Source organism: Acinonyx jubatus, chromosome B4 (assembly GCF_027475565.1).
Source record: "Acinonyx jubatus isolate Ajub_Pintada_27869175 chromosome B4, VMU_Ajub_asm_v1.0, whole genome shotgun sequence".
Taxonomy (NCBI): Eukaryota; Metazoa; Chordata; class Mammalia; order Carnivora; family Felidae; genus Acinonyx; species Acinonyx jubatus.
In genome coordinates, this window is record NC_069387.1 from 27,249,189 (window position 1) to 27,274,389 (window position 25,201).

Genomic DNA, 25,201 nt, shown 5'->3' on the forward strand with positions numbered 1-25,201 from the left:
TGATTCATTGTCTCCTCCTATCTTGTTAAAAGACCCAGAGAGTCAACTCTTTTACCCCGGCTTTGCTCCAGGAGGAGTTTTAGAAAACTTCTATGAAGGCATACAAGAAGATAAGATAAAATTTCAAATGGATGCAAAGCAAAATTAGTCAAAGGGAAAATAAGATGAGGGCCGTGACCGTGACTGAGATTTGGAAGCAGAAGTCAAGCTGGGAGGTTTTATTTGCCATCTTGAAGTGGGTAAACAATTTGGCGTGGACATATTATTTTTAACCCTTGCACACGTAGTCACGAAGCCGGTGTTTAATTATTACGGCCGTCCGGGGTTATCTGCCTTGTTTTCATCGGCCACAGGACTGCTTGGGGGGAGAACATTGTCCTGCAGGGTTAACTGATAACAGGAATTCAGATCCTGCTTGGGGAGGCCTCTGCTGGCTGATGCAGCTGGTGGTCTGAGAACCCACGCCAGACCCACAGCACCCTGGCGGCAGCCCCGGAGCTTTTCCTGCAGCCCAAAGCTTTTGTGATGTATAGCGAAGTGAGGATGAACAATTAAGACCTTGCTCTTTTCGGTGACAGCAAGGACACCTCCAGCTGTAAGTAATTTTGTTAAGTTTTAGTATCTAAACAGCGTAAATAGCCTTTTAAGAAGTGATTGTGGTAATTCTTATTTATTTACTTGTATGTATGTATGTATGTATGTATGTATGTATTTATTTATTTATTTATTTATTTATTTATCATTAGTTAAGGTTCCTCCGGTTTTTAGTGAGGTGGGCAACCTGAGAGCCTTCTGAAGGTCGATCTTGCTAGCTCGGAGCATCGTCGGTGCTTTTAAGACACAATCTTTGTGTGTTTTAGAGAAAGTACTTCTGGCACCATTCTTTCTCCTGACGGCCCGTTTTCTGCCGTCAGTGGAAGAGGGAAGACAGCCACAGATGTCCCCACAATTTGTAAACCTGTAGACAGGCCCGTGCCACCCTAGTGTGCGGTTTAATGTATACACACGTGCGTGTCTGTCCCTTCCTTTGCAGCATTCGGTATCTACACTTTGTTCCTGGTTACGTGTTCCTTCTTCGCACAAAAACTAGAGTCAGAGAAATGTTGGCCCACTCCATTCTGTATTGTTGCAGCCCGTTTAGTAGACCGCTGTTGCATTTTTACTTTCTCTATAAAACGAGCCCGAAGACAATGGGAATGATCTAATTGCGTTTGAAGTAGCTGCTGGGCAGGCTTGTTGCAACAGCTGATGGGCTCCTCCGAGTTTCAAGAGCTATTTATGGTAGATTAGCTGGGATCAGGGCTCTCCAATTCAGGCCATAAAAGGCCCGTCCCATGTGGAGTTGCCCCACTGCTCCTGACGGCGCCCTCCGAGGCTGAAGCGTCCTCAGGTTTCACGTGGATTTACCCAGTAATGGATGGCCATACCGAGGCCAGATTGGGGAAGTTCAGCTTCAAGGACACCAGGGCACTGAAAACTTCAAAAAGAAGACTCTTTTCAATATTTTGGCGATCTTTCTTCCGAGAAACTTATAGGATGTAGCCTTCACCTTTTTACTGCATTTGGCATCCAGACGCCTTTTGGAAAGCACCGATCTAAATTTATCCTGTTCTGAATCATCACTTCTGATGCCGTTGCCTAGTTTGCGTGGTGATATTTGATTTTGTACAGTGTTCCTGGGGCTAATTTTTGATATTTTGCTTTTTGTTTAGAATTTGAAAGTAGCAGCCATTGAAAGGAGACACAAAGAATATACTTGAGGACATCCAAAGCCGGGTTTTTGTTTATTTTTTAATTAGAAAAATAAGAAATTTCAGTGTGATTTTTTTTCTCCCCCCCCCCCCTTTAACTTAGAGGAACAAGGATTAAACAGAAATTTGAAGTAAGTGAAAAATCTTCCTATAAATGTAAATACAGCTGTTGATTAAGTGCTATCTGTCGGAGCATGTCTTCCTAGGGTTTGCTGACTTCAGGCGCTAGAATGTTCCTGCCAGTATGTGCTACTTATTGCTAGTTGCTTCTCTGTGTGCCCTTGGGCATGTTTTTTAGGGGTTTGGAATGACTGGATTTTTTCTCCTTAAAAATGAAAGAACCTTATGATACAGACAAGTTTGTACTAACAATTTAATGAATATAGTTTAGTAAATACATTCTGTCTAAATGGGAGCACTTGAAGCCTTGGAATTAAAAGCATATTCACAATACAGGGTACTTCAATAATCGTATCACAAGTACGGCGGGTGCAGTTCAGAAGGGCACGTTTTATTTCACACGTGGAAATGTAAATCGCCAGTGATCCTTTTGTATAATCTTTGTTTTGGGGATTAAAGGGATCTTTACCTTGGTACTCTGATTCTTCTTATAGAACCTCTGATGTTCCAGAATTTAAAAACAAGAAACAACAAAAAACCCTCAAGCTTTAGTTTCTAGATTTTTGAACTGTATTTCATTTTTAAATTCACCAAGAGAAAAATTCATTAGTAGCCTTTTTAAGCCCTAGAGAAAGCTGTGGTTCTGTAATTTGGCTTAGTGATTTGCTTCTGTTAAAAACCAGCAAAGAGCTATAGAACATTTATGGTTGATTCGACATATTGCTCCTTTAAAAAAAAAGATTACAAAATTTTTTTTATTATTTATTTTTAAGAGAGAGAGAGAGACAGAATGCAACTGGGGGAGGAGCAGAGAGAGAGGGAGGCACAGAATCTGAAGCAGGCTCCAGGCTCTGAGCTGTCAGCACAGAGCCCGACACGGGGCTCGAACTCACCAACCACGAGATTGTGACCGGAGCCGAGGTTGGACGCTTAACCTACTGCGCCACCCAGGCGCCCTAAAAAGATTGTTTTTTTTAGTACCATATCAGATAGACCAGTAGGAGCAGTAATTATTTTTATCAGGTAGCAAACAGAGTATTTATAGAGATGAGTTTCATCGGTGAACCCTGCTGTGGTTCTCAAACCAGAGGTGGTGGCATGTCTTCAGCGGGCATTTGGAAATGCGTGGGGGGCCTTTCTGGTTTTCACGACGACCGTGGCCAGCATGTGGGGCAATGTGGTTAAGAATCACAAATCCTCTGTAATGTGGGACAGTCTCCCCTGGTGAAGCATGCCTCTGACCCAGATCCTGGGGTTTTCCTTGCTGAGAAAAGCGGCAAGGTATAAATGCTCCCTCCCATTCCAGAGAGAAGCTGGATATAGAGGCTGCCTCTTCTCACCAGACCAGGGGAACTCTTGAGCCAAGCAGTTGGGTGTCTTGCCAGGAGTGGGCCATCCTTGCCACTGCTCTGGGGGGTCGGGGGGAGAGGAGGAGCCACAGATGACACAGAGACACTGCTCATCACGCTTCCTTCTGTTGAGAGTGGGACAATGCTTGTTAGCCCTCCAGGCAATGCTTTTTTGCAACCCCATCTAACTCTGGTGCCAGAAGCATAACTTCCAGAGTAAAATTTGGTTGAAGTACCCAGCTTATATCCCTTTCATTTGACAGACCCAGGAGACCCCACTTTTGCTTGTACTTTTGAGACCCCACTGTTTCTTGGTAACCACTCCTCTGGAAGGCTGTGAATATCAGTTCAGAATGCACATCTTTGTTAACATATGGGGCCATTAAAAATTCTCTTGTTGAGGATTTGAATCTGAAGAAAAGGGCCGCTGGTCTTCAGCGGGGCAGGGATGTCCCGACAGCGGCTGTTCAGGGGTCACAGGCTGTGCAGAGAGCCGAGGTGGGGGAACCACCAGAGGTGTGTTTTTATTGTCGGACACGAAGGGAGTCCTCTCCTCACTGTAGGACTTCCTGGGCTCTTAGGACGCTGGTTACAGTGACGCTCACAGTGGCTTCCCCACGACCAGGAGAATTTCCAGTCTGGAGCTTTCCTGCAGTCCTGGGCTTCATTATTTTGTAACTCTGAACCAGAAGCCATGCCATCACCTTGACTCCTCTCCCTGTAGGTCCCCAAGGCCACTACATCTGACTCTGAAATGATGCACCTGCCCACTACCTCCTCCCGAGCCTCCTTGTCCCTTCCCTGGATGAGTGCATTGCCCTTACTTAGTCCTTTTGCCCCCAAGTTCCCCGCTGTCCAATCCATCCTCAGAATGACGTAAACAAGGTCTGATCCTGTCGCTTCTCAAAAGTCAAACCTTCCGTGGTTTCCCACTGATGACAGGTGAGAGCCCGACTTCATAGCCTCCCCCTCAGGGTTTTTCATGCCACCGGCTTGCTGGCCTCCCTCCCTGAAATGTTCTGCCTTCCCTCGCGTGCCAGGGAAGTGTTATCAGAGGAGATCTTTCCAGAAGCTTCCATCTATTTGCCTCTGGGCTCCAGGGTCAGATTCCTGGCACCGTGTCCTGGCACCTCCTCCCTCTGTAGGGGGGCACCCAACAAGACAGCTGGGTCCCAGCTTTCTTACCACCCAGGATCTAGCCCATTGCCCAATGGATGAATGGCTTGGATGCAATGGAATAACTTTGGATTCTTCATATCCAAATTTAACCGTCTATGAAATAATTTGCCATTGTTACGTGTTACTCACTACGGAAGTGAGCGTTCTCTGTTATAAGCTCTGTTTTTTTTCTTCGATATCTAATAATACAAGCAGATTTGTCTTACAAGTGTGATGGGGTTTATATGTAATGCTTTTGCCAACACAGGAAATGAAGGTGCCTTCGATAAAGCCAGCCGCTTCATTATTGGAGCCTTGCCTAAAATGAAGAAACTCCCCTAGCGGTGTGCTTTGACTTACGTGCTTTCCCCAAGCATTAAACTTTATCCCTCAGATGCAACGTCTCAGGATGGCTTTCCTTGCTGACCTTGGGTGGGAATGTAGACCCTAGACGTCCGGTTCAGAGAGATCTCTGTCTCACTTTCTTACGGCACTCCTAGTTGCAGGAGGCTTTGGAAGAGGCATTTGTTTCGCCTCATACCTTGCTTATTCTCTTCTAAAAGTTGATCCTTTAGTCCCGGACAAGTTCATAACCTATTTCGAACTGGCTTTTGTATGAATACGATCAAAGAAAGAGCTTTAGTATTTGCCTTGGGATAGTTTCTCCATGTCACCATGCTGGTTTCCTCTCAGCACGTATGTATTACACGTCTGTGTGTGGGTCTCTGAGTCGGATGCCGTGGGATGAAGACAGTGAAGCTTGTTCCCATCCTTGGTGAGGTCCTTTCCTAGAGGGGTTCAGATCGGGTCTCCATGAAGCTGTTTTACAAAAAGGCTAGGAGGGATGAACACTGATAACATGCCAGCCACGCTCAGTGCCAACCTCTTTGCCTTCGTTATCTCATTTAATCTGTACGGTGGCCCTGAGACATCATACTATTATCCTCATTCTACAGGGGAAAAAATCCCGAGGTTTAAAGAGGCCTGCCCAAGGGCCCGTCCCACGGGGTCAGGGTAGAGCTGATTCAAACAGTCCAGTAGGATTTCAGTGCCCATATTTCTGACCCCTACTTTAAACCAGTGAGTCTTAGACTTTATTTTTTATTTTTTAACTTTTATAATGTATGTTTATTTTTGAGAGAGAGAGACTGAGCACGAGTGGGACAGGGGTAGAGAGGGTGGGGGGGAGACACAGAATCTGAAGCAGGCTACATCCAGGCTCTGAGCTGTCAGCACAACGTGGGGCTCAAACCCATGAACTATGAGATCATGACCTGAGCCGAAGTCCGACGCGACGCTTAACCGACTGAGCCACCCAGGCGCCCCAACGTCTCAGACTTGAATAAGCATCACCTGCAATCTTGTTAATGAGCCGGTTCTGACTCAGCAGGTCTGGGGTAGGGCCAGAGCTTCAGCAAAGATCCCAGGTGGTCCTGATGCCTCCGGTCAGCACTGGCTGTGAGTAGCAGTGTTTTAAACTACACCGCTTCCGGGGCGCCTGGGTGGCTCAGTCGATTAAGCATCCGACGTCGGCCCAGGTCACGATCTCCTGATTAGCGGGTTCGAGCCCGTGTCATGCTGTGTGCTGACAGCTCAGAGCCTGGAAGGAGCCTGCTTTGGATTCTATGTCTTCTTCTGTCTTTCTCTGTCCCTCCCCTGCTTGCGCTCTCTCTCTCAAAAATAAATCAACCTTAAAACAAAACACTACACTGCTTCCTTATGGAACCACTGAGATGAAACAATCAGGTTGGAGGGAGAGCCGAGGGATTCCCGTGGTAGAGGTGATCTTCCGGGCTAACCTTCTCTGGACTTTTCTTGCCATCCCTTCCCACCCTTTGCTTACACAGTTGCCCACCCCCCCCCCCCATTTCTCTTCCAAGGTCTGCCTTCCTCCTGGCTCCTCCCCCTCCTCACACTGAAAACAGACTCAAGTTTCCTCCGTCCTAAATAAAGATCCCCTTGACCTCGAGCGATCAGCTATTTCTTTCACCGCACACTCGCTCCTCAACACCCACAGCTCCTCAGAGCTGCTTTCGCCCTCCCAGACCCACGTGATCTCCTGATTGCTTTAACGCTGAGCACCTCTTTATGAGGATCCTGCCTTGGGTCTACACTGACCACTATGTTCTGGAGCTCTCCTAACACCTTTATTTTCTAAATCATGCCCTGTCTCCTCCCTGCTGCAGCTTACCTTCGTAGGGTTAAGGTCAACATTCTTCTGCTTCCCTCTATATGGTGAATTATATGATCTGCCTGTATATACGTCAGCATCTGTATCCTATATAGTATTGATAGAATCGTGTATAAAGAAAGTTTCTGAGTGACGATGCAAAGGGCTCATATAAGTCACAGTAATCTGTGAACTGCTTTGGTTAATCAGAGGCTTCATGTTTCTTTCTGGATTTTCAGTTACGTTCTGAGTATGGAAAGTTGGCAAATAACTTAGGCTCAGACATAGAGTATCATTGAACAGAAAAATCAATTGGTATTTTTAGATTTTTTTGTGATATCCAGTATTTTAAATATTTTGAGCCCTGAGCTTTTCATACATTCTGAAAACACTGCAGCTGGGGGCACCTAGGTGGCTCAGTCCTGGCATCCGACTCTTGATTTCGGCTCAGGTCATGATCTCACGTTTCATGAGATCTAGCCCCACATCTGGCTCTGGGCCGACAGTGTGGAGCCTGCTTGGGATTCTCTCTCTCTCCCTTCCTCTCTGTTCCTCCCCCCCCCCCCCATAGCTCTCTCCCTCCCTCTCTCTCTCAAAATAAACATTAAAAAAGTGAAATATAAACACTGTACCTAACTTTACGTCATGTAACCAAAGATTTAAAATATACATATGCACTTGCTCACACATTCAACGAAACAAGCCAGGCCAGCCGAGATTGAAACAGGATAGCGGTTGATTTTCAGTTCCTTAAAATATGTTGAATTACGAAGTGGGTGATGAAAGGTAAAATAACCTTTGAAAATTTTAGTACTGTTTTGTGTAGATTTCCTTAGGAAAAAAAATTTGATTAAAGCAGGGATTTCAGATTTCCAGGCTCAGGGACACTGTTTATTGTGCAATTACTTCATACCTTTAACAGCTGCTGTTATGAAATGGAAGGACAAATGACATTGTAACATTATTGTTTGTTTGCAAGTATCACTTCCGGTACCTTCCCCAGCTAATGGCTCTGTAGGCTTGAGCCAGGTTAGAAAAATAAACTCAGGCATGCTGTTCAGAGGTAGATGGCTCTCCAAATTATGTTCATGGTCTTAATTTCCACCAGATGTTCGTTTTAGCCAGACACACATAATCATTTGGCTTTATTATTTCATGCATTTTTGATTGAAAGTGTTGAATATTTTAAAATTCTGTGATCCGGTAAATATCGTTGTGATGCGGTCGTGGAGGATGAGTAAGCTTCATGCGATGCCTTCTACCCCAACGCGGGATCCTCCCATTTGAGATGGAATTTATTTAGTTGGATTTGTATCAGTTCTTCTCTCTGGAGGCTTCAGGGAGCTTGCAGACATCTAACAGTCCTTAAATATTTCAAAAGAGAACTTCAGCAAGAAGGTGGAGCCGGGAGCCAAGCGGAGGAAAATAATGTGAAAGCAATGATAGCAAAGAATCTTTGTGTCCCACCCACCTCAGCCCACCTCCTAGAGCCCCCGAGAACGGTTTTTCCTGCTCTCAGTAGGGGAAGAGAATTTCATTTGGAAATTAAGGGTGTTTGATCCTGAGGAATGCTTGGGGCGGTGGCAGAGTAAGCGGGAGCAGCCCTGGTCTTAAGGACCAGCTGTGTGACCTTGGGTAAGTTCTTACCCTCTCTGAGCCTCATTCATTAAAGTGAGCATAGGAATGGAGGATTTCTAAGGTCCCCTCTACCTATTGGGATCCTATAATTCAAAGACTTCACAGTTTGAAAGTACTCTGGTCTCCCCTGGAAAGGAAACCCTGCATCTGGAAGGTGTGGCTCAAGGCAGCAGAGCAGGACCAAGCCAGAAATGTCTGAAGAAAGAATACGTACGTGATTTAAAGTGTGTTCTCACCATACTGGCTTGATGTAGCCTGTTCTTCCTCCTTGGTTGGCTTGGTCACTGTTCTTTGTCTGTGATCCTTTATTTTTGGTTTTCTCAGTGTTTTCTTTTGTGTTCATTTAAATACTTAAATTTTAGTTCCTATAGCCTAATTTATTCTTCTTTTGCACTTTGTGAAACCCCAGAGTGGTCATGGCAAACCCCAGGAGGGATGCCTGAGACAGAATTTTCCTGTTCACAACAGGAGTAGGGTATGCTTGGCTTCTTTTTTGTTTTTGTTTTTGTTTTTTTTTTTGTCGCTTTACACTTATTAGCTCGCTGCCAGACATTCATTCTTTTTTTTTTTTTTAATATTTATTCATTTTTGAAAGGCAGCAAGAGACAGAGCATGAATGGGGGGGAGGGGCAGAGAGAGAGAGGGAGACACAGAATCTGAAGCAGGCTCCAGGCTCTGAGCTGTCAGCACAGAGCCCAATGGGGGGCTTGAACTGACAAACCGTGAGATCATGACCTGAGCCGAAGTTGGACGCTGAACCGACTGAGCCACCCAGGCACCCAGAATTTTGTTAAATTTTTACGTTGAATTTTGCACCAGTTGTAAAGGGCGTTCTTGGTTCGTAGGGCTATGAACATTTCAACCTTTGTCCTTCACAAGGTAATTATTTCATTAAAAGTAAATTACAATTTATTCAGTAGCTCCAGATAAAAATGCTAATCACATGGTAAATGAATATGCTAAGATTTGAGAACAAATTACCTTGGTATTTTAATGGAGAGAGTTTTCTGAGCTAATTTTTATTCATAGCCTCTCTCTGGCTAATGTGAGGCTGGTGATGATTTCTATAATTAATGAGCTCAAGTTATAAAAAAAAAAAAAAGACTAACAGGTAGACAATAGGGCAGTGTGGAGCCAACATTTTTATTGCAGAGAAGTTGGGTTTCAGGCCATCGCTGCAAAAGGTGCTCTTACTGAGCGAATGTTTTTAAATAGGTACACAAACAGGCTTTAGGAGGTTATGGTATCTCCCAAAACATCTATGAAAAATGTTCCTTGTTTTAAAAGCTCATTTAATGGAGGTGAGGATCCATTGTTTTCCTTTTTTTTCTTAACTTTTTTTTTTTTTTTTTTTTTTAGAGAGCATGAGCAGGAAGGAGGGGCAGAGAGAGAGAGAGAGTCTTAAGCAGGCTCCAGGCTCAGCACTGAGCCTGACATGGGGTTTGATCCCACGGCCCTGGGATTATGACATGAGCCAAAATCAAGAGTTGGACTCCCAACTGACTAAGCCACCCAGGTGCCCCATGTTTTCCATTTTTTGCTGAAGGAGTTGGGCTGTGACTCCCATGAGAAACTAAAGTCATGTTCCAATTTTTGAATAGAAGTGAGGTGCCTGGAGGTCTCTAGGTGACCCCATGTGGGGGCGTACCCCTGGAGCGTGTGAAGGTTTAGCATCCACTGGCTGGAACAGGGTCGGGCAGCCCACAAGTCTGGGTCATCACTGCTCAGTACAACTCCCCGTGTTGATGGCTGTGTTCTCTGGATGGGAGTGTTCTGCACGGTACCCTCAGGCCACAGGCGGCTGTCGAGCACTTGAAAATGTGGCAAGGGCAATTGAGGAATCGAACTTTTAACTTACTTTTAATTCGTTTAAGCTCCAGTAGCACTGTGTTGGACGTCACAGGTCCAGAGGAAGTGGATTTACGCCCCGTGCGTCTACTGATAAGAGCAGGGGGCTACAGTGCGTCACCTGTTGACATAGCCACGGGGTGGGTGATACTTGGATGGCAGAGGGAACACAGAAAACTCTGTGCTTTTCAAGAGCTCGTGGAAACGTATCGTCTCCGAGGTGGCTTTCCTGTGGATTCCCCGTTCCTCCCACCCGTGCACAAATACACACCCCCAGGGTAAGTGGGTGCACACACGGTATGGTTCTGTAGGTTCTTTGTGGCCCTGGACACATTCGGTGTTCATGTCCACGTTTTGAATTGTGTGGCTTTACAGTCCAATAACAGCCCTAGAGTTGGGTCCTTCGGTCTGCTGGGCAGCACCTGCCTGATGGTCGGTGTGGATGGGAGGGCCGCCAATGCAGTGGCAAAGTCGTTTGGAGGGGTATCCTTGGATAGGTTGCCGGCATGTCAACCTAGGCTTTATTGTGGGTTTGTTGTTTTTTCCTACATTTGTGTTTTGGCTGAAAGTGATGGGGTTTTGTGAGAAGTGACTTTACGTGAATTTTTTTGCTCGTTTTCGCTTTTACCTTCTTTTATACCTGTGGGTGCGAACTCAAGGTGTCCTCTGGGAACCAGGGCCGTGGTGCGGGTGGTGAGGAGACTTTTCTGTGATAGCAGCTCATGGGACGGCTCTACTTACCAAGCCTGCAGGATACCCCTCATTCATCCATCCTAGTTATTTTTGAGTGCCGGCCGTGGCGACTAAGGATTCTGCGTGTTCCCCAGATGCCTGTGGCTGGTGAGCCTCCGAGAGTGGAGAAGGCAGAGTCGGGCAGCCTGGTGGGAAGAACAGAGGGGACCCCGCCAGCCGGCACAAGTCGCCGAGCGACGAGGCATTCACCCACACCATCTGCTCTCGCACGCCCATTGCCCTCCGTGTGGGAATGCCTCTCCTCGCCAACCCTCCCAGCCTCCCCGCCTCAGAGAGCTTACTGCCTTCCCTGGGAAAGTCTCCTCGGGCCACCTTTCGGCTCCCACAGCCATTGGCTGGTCTGAGCAAGCTCGGAGAAAGTCCTGGTGTCCTCACGCATGGAGTAATGCAAGCAGGTCCGATTATGCTCCACTCCACCGCTTCCCACCTGAAATCAAAATAGACCAGAGTGATGTTTCACCCTACAGGTGCAACAGGACTGACTTGTATCTGAAAAGAATGTAGTGATCCATTACTAAATACACCAAGTAAGAGGCAGGGACAGTGCCTCGTTGCCCCTGTGGAACCCTTGCATCGAGTACGGATGAATCAATGTGGTTAATTAGATTAGATGACCATGTATCAAAAACTATTCAGCTCAGCTGTTGAGCTGAATAGATGTTTTTAAAATAACCAATCGAGTTGAGGCTCCTCGTTACCACCTGACCTTCTTTGGTTTGTCAGAGGGGTGGGTGGGTATTTAGGGACAATATAAGGTGAGTCAGCCACATCCGTTTCCTCCTCTTGTCTGTTCCCCTCTTCTTTCTTTTTCCTTTCCTTCACTTTCCTTTCCTTTCTTCCCTTTCTTCTTCTTTCTTTCCTTCCTCTTCTGTTCCTGTCCTCTTTTCATCTTTTCACTTCCTATTTTTCTTCTCTATTCTCGTACTTTCTTTTCTCTTGCTGCTTCTCTTTATCTTCAGCTAAGTCAAGACATAAGCAACATGGCCATGGATATCTGTAAGTTTTAATGATTTTAATGTGTGCAGTTTTTAAAATACGTGTGTGTGTGTGTATGTTTATACAGACATAAAATCTCCCTTTACACAGTTCTGACCCTTTTGTAGTACGATTAATACTATAGATGATCTCTTAAAAATTATTGTGTTCTGCAACACGGAGTCTGATTTGTAGGCCTCGTTATATCTTGTGGAAAGAGACTCGTTTCTTGGTAGAGCAAATTGGTCATCTTGCCTTCACGTTATCTCTGTTCGCATGCATGTTATATGCCTCCGTGCGGATATGTACGAATAACAGCCAGAAAATATGTGCTTATATTTTTCTTTCTTCTTTGTTCCTACTTGGCATCTTTCAATATGTCGTGTGGCACTAGCGATAAGGAGAAAGTGAGTGCTGGATGCTGCAGTTTAATTTTAGTGGCACACAAATGACAACCAAGTCTCTGCTGCTGCTCTGGTGTTGTTAACTCAAATGTAAAATTAGAAATGTGGTAATTATTCGGCCGTTCTGGCTTTCTAGGGGGAAACCATATCATAGTGTGTGTGTGTGTATGTGCTGGCCTTTAAAAATAGATCTCGCCCCACAAGGAGATGACCCCCAGCTCAGCCATACTTCACAGGTCCTGTGCATCTGTGGGCTTTGCCAGCGGTGGCTGTGAGTTCTCGACTCTTCCCAGGAGCATTAAGCACTGGCTGCATTCAGTTCATCTTTGGTCAAAGCTCTTGTGCTTTAAAAGCTGACTCCTGGCGCGTAAACACTCTTGACCCTGGTTGTAAACATTTGTCACACGTCTGGTTAGTTTTAGTTTTCACTGACCAAAATCATTTTGGCAGAAGGGTCCTTAAAGTTTGACAGCCCGACAAATTACACAGAATCCCTTGTTTTTCTCACACAGGCTTTGACTATGACTCACTATCCATCTGAACACGTTTCTTCTCTGGTACTGAAAATCTCCTTAAATATATATTCTTGAGCAACCGAAGTTTAGACAAGAACTTAAACACTGAATGACTGGGGAAAACATGTTTTGGGGCTTCGCGTCTTCTGTCAGTCCTCTGAGGGGATCGGGATCAAAGAAGATTGTTAATCTTAACATTTCTGTTTAGATTCTGGAGGCCATGACCTCCTCACTTTATCTTTCCACTGGGGTACTTGGTTGTTGTCATTCTGGGCTACTTAGGTGATGGCAAAGCCACCTGGATCCCAAGTTGACACTTGTGTTGTCCAAGCTGACACTCCACCATGTGCTTCTGGAGTCTTCAGACGCTTGGAGGCCACACCAGTGCTCTGCATTGAGTTGTCTGCCGAAAGGCCCCAACTGTGCCCTGTGAGAGAAAGGGCAGCAGAGGGTGAGAGGCAGACCCGGTCGTTCTCCCTGATCTGTCATGACCACTGTATCTGGACAGTTACATGTGAGTAGAAGGAAGGCATCTGGGTCTTGTCAGTGGTCGAGAGGCTCTAGACTGTGCCAGGCATTGTGGGTCCGTGTGAGGAGCAGAGCTGAGGAAGTCTGACTGCGCTTTGACGTGTGCTTTGTGTAGCCACAAATCCAGAAAAATTCTGCCTGAGGCCCCAGAGGCCACGCCTCATCTCTACAGCGGGGTCTTGTTTTGTGAAGGAGCTGCAAACAGCCTGTTGCGGTCAGAAAAAAAACAAAACAGTGTTTTCTGTTCCACAGCATTATGGATATAAAGTAAAACTTGAATTTGACAAACTCCACCATAAATCTTCCCCTCCCGAAGAATCGTGTGTGGAGGTCTTGATTCTTTTTTTTTTTAATCTTTTTTGTAATGTTTTATTTATTTTTAAGACAGAGAGACAGAGCATGAGTGGGGAGGGGCAGACAGAGAGGGAGACACAGAATCCGAAGCAGTTTCCAGGCTCCTAGCTGTCAGCACAGAGCCCGACGCGGGGCTCGAACTCACGAACTGTGAGATCATGACCTGAGCCAAAGTTGGACACTCAACCCCCTGAGCCACCCAGGCGCCCCTAAGAGGTCTTGATTCTTAATCTGAACTGTGTGCGGCTGTTGGGGTGTGGGATGATTCTAGAGCTTTGTGTAAAATCAGATTTATGTAACGTTCTCCTACCCCAAAGAGGATGGGATTCACCAGCCTCCCGTGAGAACACCCTTTGCCGTCTGCGTGCATGAGACACTCAGAAGCGGTCTTATCCCCTCGTAGTGCATTCACAATTTTTGTGTCACATGATTAGCAGTTACTAGAATGGCCCATGACATTGTGTTTTAGGATTTAAAAACCTCAGCATCTCGGCCACACTGTGAAATACTCAAGGAGGCATCAGTTGTCTAAATCTAACTCCTTTGTCCAAGGAGAGCCACACAGAAACAAACTTGAGAAAAGTCTAATCTTCTTTGAAATATGGAGCCACCAGCAATAAGTAGACTGTATACCTTGGGGCGCACACGGGAACCTCATGTCATAATCACCTAGGAGGATCCCTCCAAGGACTCTCTCCAAAAGTGGTTACCTTGCACATACTTTAGGGAGCTTTTTGGTTAAGTGGACAGGATTTTTCAATATGAATTTGCTGGTTTTCTAGTTGACTTAGATTTAAGTAACCAGATAGCAGCATGAAGAACAACATGCACACTCATACACACACACACACACACACACACACACACACATACACACACACACACAGCCCTACCTGTGGAACACTCGGGCACACGAGAATATTCTAGAGCCACCCAATACTGGCTCTGCGTGGACCTGGGCCTGTGCAGAACAGCTTTGAGTGCACTCTGGCTGCACTCTGTAGTCTCATATTAGGATTGGGCAAAAGAGTTAATGTATTATTTGAAATTTCAAATGAAACCTGTTGTTGTTAAGACAAATACGTGATGCTCCGTGCACTTTACTTAGAAAATATGGGTGCAGTACAGTAAATCCTAGTGTCAAAATAACATATTTTCAGTGTGAGGTTTTATTTATCAGAGTCTGTCTTGTATATATCATTTTATTATAGATTGCATTTGATTTTGGAACAACTTGCATATATATATATATATATCCTAATTGCCCGAACTCTAGTGTTACAGAACAGGTTTACATGTTTTTATCCTAAAGCTAGAAATACAATTTCCCCAAACAGTGATGGTTTCATAAGTCACCTAGTTATATGTTGAAAAAACCTTGAGTTGGTAAGTATTTAAAAACTGAACTTGGTCTTCTTTGGAAGTATATTGTTTAGACAGGGTATTATGTGAGTACTGATTCTGTAGGAAAAGAATCACCTTCGGTTTAAAGTTGCTGAAATTAACGGGAGGAAGTTGGGGTGGTGAACTCATAATTACTATGAAATTGGATATCTCAAAGTGGCAAACATTTTTAGGCATTTCTAAACGGGATTTAGAAAATGTTTTTGTATTGATATTTATACTGGTATGTCTGATATTTAGGACTTCTAACCATTATTGTCCCAATAATTGGTACATAACAAGTGTTCCATAAATAGTTGTACAATGAGGAAACTAATGAATGGAACAAACACACCTACGCACATGCACGGGCCCACACAGACAAACATGGGAATCAGCCAAAAGCATAAAGAGCTGAAAGCCTGTTCGATGTCCTCATCTGCCACGCTCCTTAGTGAAAATGTGCCTTGTAACACTTCTGATTCATTCAAGCCTTCTCCCGAAGGAAAGTAATTAAATGTTTCGTTTTAAACAGTTTCGTTTTCATATTGTAGGTAATAAGTGAGGAGCAACTAGTTTTTAGCTCTTAACAAAATGAGCAATTAGACACAGAAGTTCCTGCCAATAAAATTGAAATAAAATCTGTCATTATTCCAGTTCTTTGTTGAATTTGCTTTGCGCTGATGGGGACAATATGCTAAATAATACACTGGCGAGTTTTTTTAAGTAACTGAGAGAATTGGGATGTTTTAAAAGGTTGAAAAACAAGGTGGCAAATGTCTAGAAAATTGTTTAATTTTAAATGTAAAGCAAATGAGATAGGATCGTTGTGGTATGATCATTTTAATAATGGCAATTTAAAACTTGCTCTATTTCTTAAATAGACGCTGTCTTTTGCCCTAAAAGGTTTGCTAATGTGATTTACTTACTTGAAAGTTCAAACCTGATACCTGACTTTAGGCTCTCTCTGTGGCCCCTGGAGCTGGACTCGATGGGTACACATTCCAACGCATTTAGTTACTACTTCCATTAGCATGGGCAGGGAACTCAGGTTCTGTCTCAATTTCCTCATCTGTAAAATGGGACTGATAATACATGGCCACAAAGATTTGTTTTGAGGATCAAATGAGCTGATACACATAAAACATTGAAAGCAGCTTTTGCTGGATGGCAGTATTTATTTGGAGATTGTTATTATTAACCTTTGGGGCTAAGATGATGTCTAGGTTTCGATTTTAGCCTTAAGCTGGAAGGATTTTTTTTAACTAAAATTTTATTGCAGTGCTTTTCTGTAACTTTGGTGTTAAAAGTGGATGATTTGAGCTAGTGATTTCTTTGGAATCTATCAAAGTGGTTTCGTATCATTTAATTAAAAAGTTTTCAAATAAAATGTTAGTAATGATAGGGACGCCTGGGCAGCCCAGTTGATTAAGTGTCCAGCTCTCAGTTTCAGCTTAGGTCCTGATCTCATGGTCCATGAGTTTGAGCCCTGCATTGGGCTCAATACTGACAGTGTGGGGCCTGCTTGGGATTCTCTCTCCCTCTCTCTCTGCCCCTCACCCACTCATTCTTGCTTGCTCTCTTTCTCTCAAAATAAATAAATAAATAAATAAATAAATAAATAAATAAATAAATAAACTTAAAATTTTTAAAAATATTATCTTAGTAATAATGATAAAGGCTATTCCCGATGCCTGAGTGATCATTCCAAAGCCAGTTTCCTGAGAATGTGGAGCTCAATACATCAGATTTCACCTACATTCTATAGCCGGTTCACACCAAGAAAGCCTTCATCATAAATCTTACACATCCCACAAGGGGAAGGGAAAACTTTCCTGCTTTGGTGGAGTTGGGTAGGTTTTGGAAACTTGCCTGGATTTTAGTACCTTAGATTTGGTATCTTAAATTTAGTACCTTAAATTTTAGAAACTTACCTGGAAAATTACCTGGATTTTAGTACCCTTAGGTGGTTTTCTTTAAAAAAAAAAAAAAAAAAAGAAGAAGAAAATATTATTTTGGTTCAAATATCAAATTATAGATGAATATCTGCATATTTATTCATCTAGAGGAAATTCTGGGTTAATTGAAATATATTTCAGCTAGAATCATATCATCAGTTTGAAATAGATCACAATTCATCAAGGTGATTGTTTTCTAAGATTGAATGATCAATAGAATTGCTTGATAAAGCTCTCGTTGGACCCCATCCTAGACCTGGGGGGTAGAGACTATAATCCCCACCCCCCACACCCAGTGATTCTGATAGCATGGTGGGTGTCACTGGCATTGGCCCCCTGTCCCTCCCTCTGTAGCATCTTGGTCCAATGCCTACCCATCCATGTGGCATGTGAATGGACTCACCTGCAGTGGGGCTTCATGGACGTTGTTCTAATTAGCTGTACGGTCAGGATATAAGTGACTAGGAAAAGCATACTTGCAAGGATCTAAGGATATTTTGAAAATCGAATTTTCCTTTGCTAAGTTTCTTGTGTCTTTTAAATTTTTTTAACGTTTATTTTATTTTTGAGAGACAGGGTGTGAGGGGGGAGGCAGGGAGAGAGAGGGAGACACAGAATCCGAAGCAGGTTCTAGGCTCTGAGCTGACAGCATAGAGCCCGACACGGGGCTCAAACTCTTGAGCTGTGAGATCATGACCTGAGCCGAAGTCGGACGCTCAACCGACTGAGCCACCCAGGCGCCCCCCGACATCCTCTTATTTTTACCAGATCCAAAGCTCCACAGCTGTTTCTTTGAAATATAAATTGTTTGCTCAACTGCAGCGTATATGGGCAGAGCACGTGGGGAAGACAGCGCTGCTCCCAAACCCTGCATTCTCACGGTAGGGAGATCACATGTCCGTTTGTAAGCAATTCACCTATAATTCAGCCGGGCTCAGAGTGGAGATCACTTCTAATGCCATTGCTGCGTCACGCATGATGGAAAAAGAATGCTCAGTCATCCTGTGGCCTGATGTCATGTCTAACACATGAGAAGCAAGAAGGGGGATAGAAGGACAACGGGACACTCTGAACAGTTTTCCCTGAGAATAACTAGAACGAGGGGATTAAGTTTCTGTTGGCCGTTAAGAGCCTGTGGTCACTTGTAACTGCCTATGTTTCTCCAGATTCCCAGGACCTTTGCTCAAATGACCTCAGCACCCTGCTGGCACACACATGGCACCCGAGTCCAAACAGATTCTCTTCTGACGCCTAATGGGAAGAAGGGCTGAGGGTTGGTAGTTTCTGAGGTAGCTGAGTAGGTGAGTCCCGCCAACCTCTGGGCCGTCCCCTCGGGCAGATAGAATATTTCTATAAAAAAACCGAGGCAACATTTTGCTGACAGATTTCACACTGTTCCACAGCCTCACCCCTCCCACTATGCCGTTTGCTGTCTCCTGGAGCTGAATGTCTGGAATGAGAGATTCTTCCCCCTTGTTGCTGGCATGGCCCCTTTTCTTACAATATCCAGATCTAATCTTGAACTTCGAGGCTGCCCCAAGTGGTGGGCTCCCAGGGAAACAGCTGGCTCCAGTCACCTTGAAGGATTCACTCTGAGTTCTGACTGGTTGAGATCAGCAGCTCTACAAGCCGTCGCTTTACTTCCAAGGTACTTCTGTCCCTCGCCTGCAGCATACTACCGAGCTGGGGACCGGTCTGCTTTGTAGCCACATCTAACGGTAGTCAACCCGGCCTTTTTTGGTACCTCTTGAATTCAAGAACTTCTCTGCCTTTGACATTAGTTTGTTCCCCATTCCCCTCCAGAATATCCCAGGATGTTATAAAGTGTCGAGTAATTTTTATCTGAAACAAGGGGTGGCATTTGAACCATCATATGTCATAGGGACATGCCTGCCAGAGCTAAAAAGAGACTCTTATCACATCCTGTCCTGGCTTGGGAGCATTTGGGGATGAGTAACCACTTGACACTTACTGGTGGTTCTCCCCTGCCGCCGGCCGTGAGGTGAGTCAGAGCTGTGTCCCCACAGCCCGTACATTTGAAACAGTTGCATCTTTTATTTTTTTTATGTTTGTATTTTTTTAAGTTTATTTATTTATTTATTTATTTTGAGAGAGAGAGAGAGACAGCATGAGTGGGGGGAGGTGCAGAGAGGGAGAGAAAGAGTCTGAAGCAGGTTCCACGACATCAGCACAGAGCCCGACGAGGGGCTCGAACCCACGAACTGCGAGATCGTGACCTGAGCCAAAACCAGGAGCCGGACGCTTAACCGGCTGAGCCACCCAGGCACCCCTGAAACAGTTAAATCTTTTAAAGAGAGGGGCTTTTGAGTGCTTTCAGACCTTAAAAAAAAAATGCGAAGGAGCGGTGTTCTCAAGGTAGTGAACGAGCTTTCTTCCTACCAAACGAAAGTAAAGCACGAATTACATTGAGAGGGATTTGGGTAAGGCTGTTGAATTGTAGAGATTGTCATCGGTGTAGACACTGAACTGAGGAAGGAGAAGGCAACCTTCCTCTCAGGCACCTTGTGGGTATTATCGTTACATATTACTCACTGGCAAACACACCAGTGTAACTCGGAAATGTGTAAGCAAGCCGTGCTTTGGGTACTGGAGAGCCTCGGGAAGCCCTGAAGCTCAGAGGTGCCGTGCACACACACAGTCACAGTTTGATGAGACACAGTTTGTGTCACAAGGCACGGGAGTGGAGGCCCGGGAGGGAGTCCACGGAGACTTCACAGATGTAGACGATGGGTAGGAATTTGACAAGTGGAATGATGGAGGTTGGCGGGCAAGAGGGAAGGGCGGATGAAGGTACCATGAATGGACATTGTTCGGTCAACGGAGAGCCTTGAATGACGAGAAAAGGGTTGGCCACAGGAAACCTTGGGACTTTGGGCCGCTGAAGGATGGGCTACTGAGGTAGTAAGGAGGCTGGGATTGTACAAGTCTTGAAGCACACTGACGGCAGCAGGAAGAGAAGGGAAGGGGTCAGGGTGGCGTGGGCAGGATCGCCCAGCCCGAGGGGTTGCTTGGATGTGCAGGAAGGAAAGCAGGTGCAGCACGGTGCCTTCAGTGAGAGAGGATTCTGCTGCAGAGATAACGCCAGTCCTCTCCTCGGCTATCTCGAGGCGTCTCTCCCAGTAGAGAACCAGTCCTGCCCAGCTGCACGTCTGTAGGTAGCCTGAGTGATCACCGAGGGCCTTTTGTGACCTTCTGTAGAGATGCAAACAAGTTGTCAGTAGATGCCTGTCTTGCAATACAGTTAATCACAGAGCAAATTATTTGTGGCATAAAAGCTCGACAGAAAACCTGGAGACAGGTCCCGTGGCTTTGTCCTTCCTCTGCTTATTCCAGGTTCCCATCTCCTTGAGCCTTGCCCATGAATGGGACTGGAGTAGTTCAGGAAGGCTGTGGCCTGATTTGGCTTGCTCCCAGCTCTGCTTCAGGGATGTGGCCTGGGTCACAGCCCAGGTGAACCTGGGCCTCTGAGCATCTTTTGAGGCAGAGAACAAGAACTTGACACTGTTAAAAGCTGTACCTCCAGACATCCCGCTGGAAGACCTCAGAGGAAGGAAAGACCATGTCTATGAAGGCAATAAAATGGATAAAATATCAAGGAATAATTTAACCTGAAGTATCTGAAACCTAGGTGTAGAAATCTGTAAAACACTCCTCAATAATTCAAGAAGAATTTGAAAAAAAAGTAGAAAGGCGTACCTCGTGCTCATCGTAGCACTGTCTCTATGTAGGTTTACATTTTTTCAAAATAAAACAAGTACTAGAATGAAACAGGAAAAATTTCTTCATAGCTGTAGGTTTGGCAGACCTTCCCTACTGCTTTACAGTGCAGAAGCCATGAAATAAAAGATTGATAAAAATTAACCGTATTAAAAAAACTCCACCACTTTCCCACAGTGGGGGGGGGGGGGGCTGGGGGGGTGCGAACCACCAAAGAGAAAAGAAAAACTAGGAAAACTACCTGCAGCTCCTATCACAGATATGTGATTAACATATTAATATGTAAACTTCCAGAAATCCTAAACACACACGCGCGCGCGCACACACACACACACACACACACCAAACCAAACCAAATCAAAACAAAAAAAAAAAAGCACTGGAGGAAAATTGGCAAAGCATCTAAACTGACAACACACAAAATGGGAGAAAGGACATTTAAATGGGTGTAAATCAGGTGAAAAGGTGCTCAATTGCATTCAGAGTAAAAGAAATAAAAATGTACTGTGACCATCAAGCCTCAGTAGAGTGAACATCTAGAAGTCAGTTATGAGCTGGGGAACCAAGAACCATTGCTGATGGGAATGAAAATGGCACCATGTCTGTGCGGGGCAGTTTACTTACATCAGAGGTTATGCAGTGTAGCTTTGTGTCAAATAGCAGACTTCGATGCCCATCAACAGGGGGCTGGGTGGGTAAATGATAGACTACTGCGCAGCTGTGACAAGATGAGGGCAACGTGGGAAGATGTCCTCTGTGCACCTGTAGGGACAGATCCCCAAGGAACATCACTTAGGGTGCTCTGTGTTTGTGCACAAAAGGCACAGGGAAGCATTTGCTCGTATTTTCTTGCCTAAAGAAAGTCTGTAAAGACCGACCAGAAACTAATCGTGCACTAGGAAACCAAGGAGAGGGCTGGCATGTTTCCCTGCAAACCTTCTCCTACTTTGTAGCTTCATTGGAATCACATGAATCAAGAAATTACAAACGTAAGCTGGGTTTTAAGAGACCGTGCTGTGGGCTCAGGACATAGAGTCACCTTTGCAGATCAAGTTCTGGTTTTATGTATTACATCTATTAGCAGTATAATTTTATACGAATCGAGTAAAAATCCAAAAATAACAGTTAGGTCATTTGAAAACATATACCTCAGGTGCCCATTAAATGTGCTTTTCAATATACGTTTTGTTCAGAATGTGGTCTGACCAGCTCTAGATGGGTACTTGGATTAAGTAAGATCTTGCAAGTGTTGTGAGGGGGAAGGCTCCCTTCAGCCATTCCTCTGCCATTTCATCACCTTCCTGGTCCAACCAGCTGCTCTAATAAATGTGAATACCAGGTATGTTTCAAAACTACAGGTGAAGAAATCAGATGAACTGTCTGGCCATAAATTATATCCTGATTCTCTGGGGAGTTTTTAGCCCGGGGCCAGAGCCGTTTTACTTGTGTTTGAGACTTCAAGCATTTGCTTGCTGGATGCCTTTTTCATTTTTGTTTTAAAAACTGCACATCCGCACCTGTCAGCTTCACACCATGCGCAACAGAACTCCTTCTGTGCGAGACAAAGATTGCTATGATTAGTCTTTCGGGAAACCGAAGTACTAACTTCTCTCCTCCCCATTTCTTTTCTCCTTCTTCTTTTCTTAAGTTGACAGAGAGAGAGAGAGAGAGAGAGAGAGAGAGAGAGAGAACCAGCGGGGGAAGGGCAGAGAGCAGAGAGAGGGGGTGGAGGGGACAGAGGAGCAGAAGCAGGCTCTGTGCTGATGGCAGAGAACCCCGGGTGGGGCATGAACTCACAAACCATGAGATCATGACCTGAGCCGAAGTGGGATGCTGACTGAGCCACCCAGGTGCCCCTTATTTTCTTCTTTATAAGGAAGAAAGAAGGGGTTCTTTGCAATTCCACTGTTGTGTATTAGGTCAGAGGATGAGAGAGAAGGGCCGGGGCTGTGGGGCTGTCACAGGGTTACTCCTTCACAGGGACTAACTGCTTTTCACGGCACAACTGTGCCCTGGTGACCACTTGTTTTCATTCAACTCAAGAAAAGGCACCTCCAAGGGGGGGAAAGAAGGGACTCTGAGCATCCAGTAATCAGGCCCTTGGGGAAGTCCTTCCACATCATCTTAGTGGAAATGTAGAGATTCTAAAGAATTTTTTGGTATTTCTCTCCGCTTTCCGTTTAACATTAGATGTAGTCATCTTTCAGACCTGACAGTTTTCATCTTTACACATTATATTACAAAGCCATGAAAACTGCAGCTTTGCAAGTTCACACATTTACAGGTGTTTGCTTAGAAGGTGGGACCGTACACACATTTGTATTGTATTCGAAATGGAGACATTTGTGTGTCCTCTCTTCCAAAAATCATTGTGGTGGTGAACACTGAAGCTGCCCCAGCCCCTTCGTGGAAGAGCGTGGGCTTTCTTGCTGGTGGAGCCTGGACCCAGGGTCCTGCCTGCCCCGGAGCAGCGGGTGAAAGCGTGGCAGGCAAGGCAGTGGTGTTGGAAGTTATACCACGTGGGGGGGTGGGGGGGGGCGGCGCTTGGTGAAACATCCCAACGTGTTCTCCTCGTCTGTGAACTGTTGCAGCATAGGCAAAGCTGTGCTGGCAGGGACGGGTGTTTTGGATTGTTCATAGCCCCATACGTGGTTAAACGCGAAAAGATCGAAACGTAACCTGATAATCCAGGGTCCCGTGTTTTGAAAGATCGCTAGCAGATCTCTCACGTAGACCCCCAAACACTCACTGATTTGGATGAAGTGGAATTTACAGTGATCCTAGCAGACCGTGAGCTGGTAAAAAGAGAAACAATTAGAGTAAAACTGGATAAGGGTCCAAGAGCACAGACTGGACAGGTGACGATGTGTGTATATGTGTGCTGGGAAGGAGTGCCAGAGTGGGATGGGGAGCAGCTGAGGCACCAGGTAGCCTCGTGGAGCCGGAAGCTGTATCATAGACGGGAGTGTCCTCGATCCTTAGAACAACCTTCTAACCTCCGTCTTAGGTGGGGTATAATTGGCCTCGGAGCCACTGAGCTGGAAAACGCCAGTGCTGGGGTTTGAACTCTTGTCTATCTGAAAGAGCCCAAGCCCTTGACCTCCGGGCAGCTCTTTGCATTCAGTCCGATCCAAGTCCTGTCATTAGTTGCCTATGGTGGTATCAGAGCTGAAAGCCATGGGTTCGGTCCTGAAATGGGCCCAGGGCAAGACCTTTGGTAAAACTGATGTGTAAATCTGATGCGTGCGTTGGTTTTCGATTAAAACGTGGCATGTGGTATTTTGGAAAACAAACTGAACAAATAAAACTCTAGGGGGGATTTGTTTTGTTTTTCGTGTCTTTGGGAACTTATTTATGCTGGTGGTGTTAGCTATTTTCCTTGGATGACAATCTTGTGTAATTGTAGTAACATGTTTCTGTGATACAGAGGATGAAAACCACAACAAAATATAAAGCTTTCAAGTTAGCACATGAGTAATGTAGATTAATGACAGAGGAAAATGGAGCCAGGAAAGAGGGTTTTAGAGGAAAGAGCACAGCAGACACCAGGGGAGTGCCTGTGTCCTGTGGTTATATCTTGATTTCTGCAAGTGCCTTGCTCACCATCTGCGTGTTAGAAATGAACTGGCACTTAATCGTAACATGTATCAATGTAATTTGGGTCTGTTGGTCCTTCGAGCTATGATCTGCTACAAAAGGGGTCCCCTAGCATGGAGGCGTGGGAGGGGGCTATGCAGTGCAACAGAGGGACGTTAGTTAGGATGACCTTTCGTGGTCTCGTCTCCTCCTTTCCCTGGTTCACTGGCAACTTGTTTGGCTAACTTTTTAGCATAATTCCACTCCAGGAGTTCGAGTGGGGTCCTTTTCTCCCCAAGTTCTGGGACATAGGATTTGAATCACATACTCACTGATAATGCTTGTTTAAATACACCACCTGGCGACAAACTTTACCACGTAAATGTTGCTGGTGTTTAAAAAAGGAAACTCTTGAGTTCTTGCTGTCTTGCCTTTGTTGCTGATGCCACCTTGGCCAACCTGTGTGGGCTCCTTCGTCAGATGGGGAGGTTCAAGGAGCCGCGGGTCTTACCCCAGGGTGCCCCGACACATCTCTCTGGGGGCAGTTCTCACAAGATCCCCTAGCCTGAATCCCACCTGCGGATTCTGGTCCCATCGGTTCTGGGGTGTGGCTGGGGCAAGGGGGAGGGGGGCGCTAAGGCTCTTGAGGAGGGTCTGACACTCTGTTAAAGAACCATCTGCTACTCCAGAGGATTTCCAAAGCCCGTTCCATCCCTAAAGGTAATGCTACCATGAGGTTCCAAATGAAAGTTAAATTTTTCAGTGATTCTTATAAGAATTTCATCTCGCCCAAAGTACTAAAGAGTAGAGCACCTTTTTCGCTACTTGTAGCGTATTTTCTCAGTTCATTCGTGGGCGACATGTAAATGATACCTTGCCCCTACCTCCACTGGGTCCATTCAGAATGACAGGCATTCAGAATAGCAAACGACACAGAAGAGGGCTCCAGTTAACAATATCCTAGTTAACGTAAGCTTCGTGAA

General features: G+C 45.2%; 1 protein-coding gene across 8 annotated transcripts in view; it reads left to right on the plus strand.

Moving 5' to 3' along the window:
• Window positions 1–25,201, plus strand: part of SVIL (supervillin) — a 231,358-nt gene that overhangs the window by 80,587 nt on the left and 125,570 nt on the right. The window contains exon 1 of one of the 8 annotated variants that reach the window (XM_053225460.1): window positions 771–1,882. The exons of 5 other annotated variants lie outside the window; for them this stretch is intronic. Coding sequence is in view for 1 of the 3 variants with exons in the window: in XM_015074749.3 (XP_014930235.2) it covers window positions 11,768–11,783 (16 nt within the window). In the remaining 2 variants the exon portion in view is untranslated. Of the gene's footprint in view, window positions 1–770; window positions 1,883–11,558; window positions 11,784–25,201 lie in introns of those variants that run through there. 2 more of the 8 variants (XM_053225465.1, XM_015074749.3) reach the window with 2 other exon arrangements.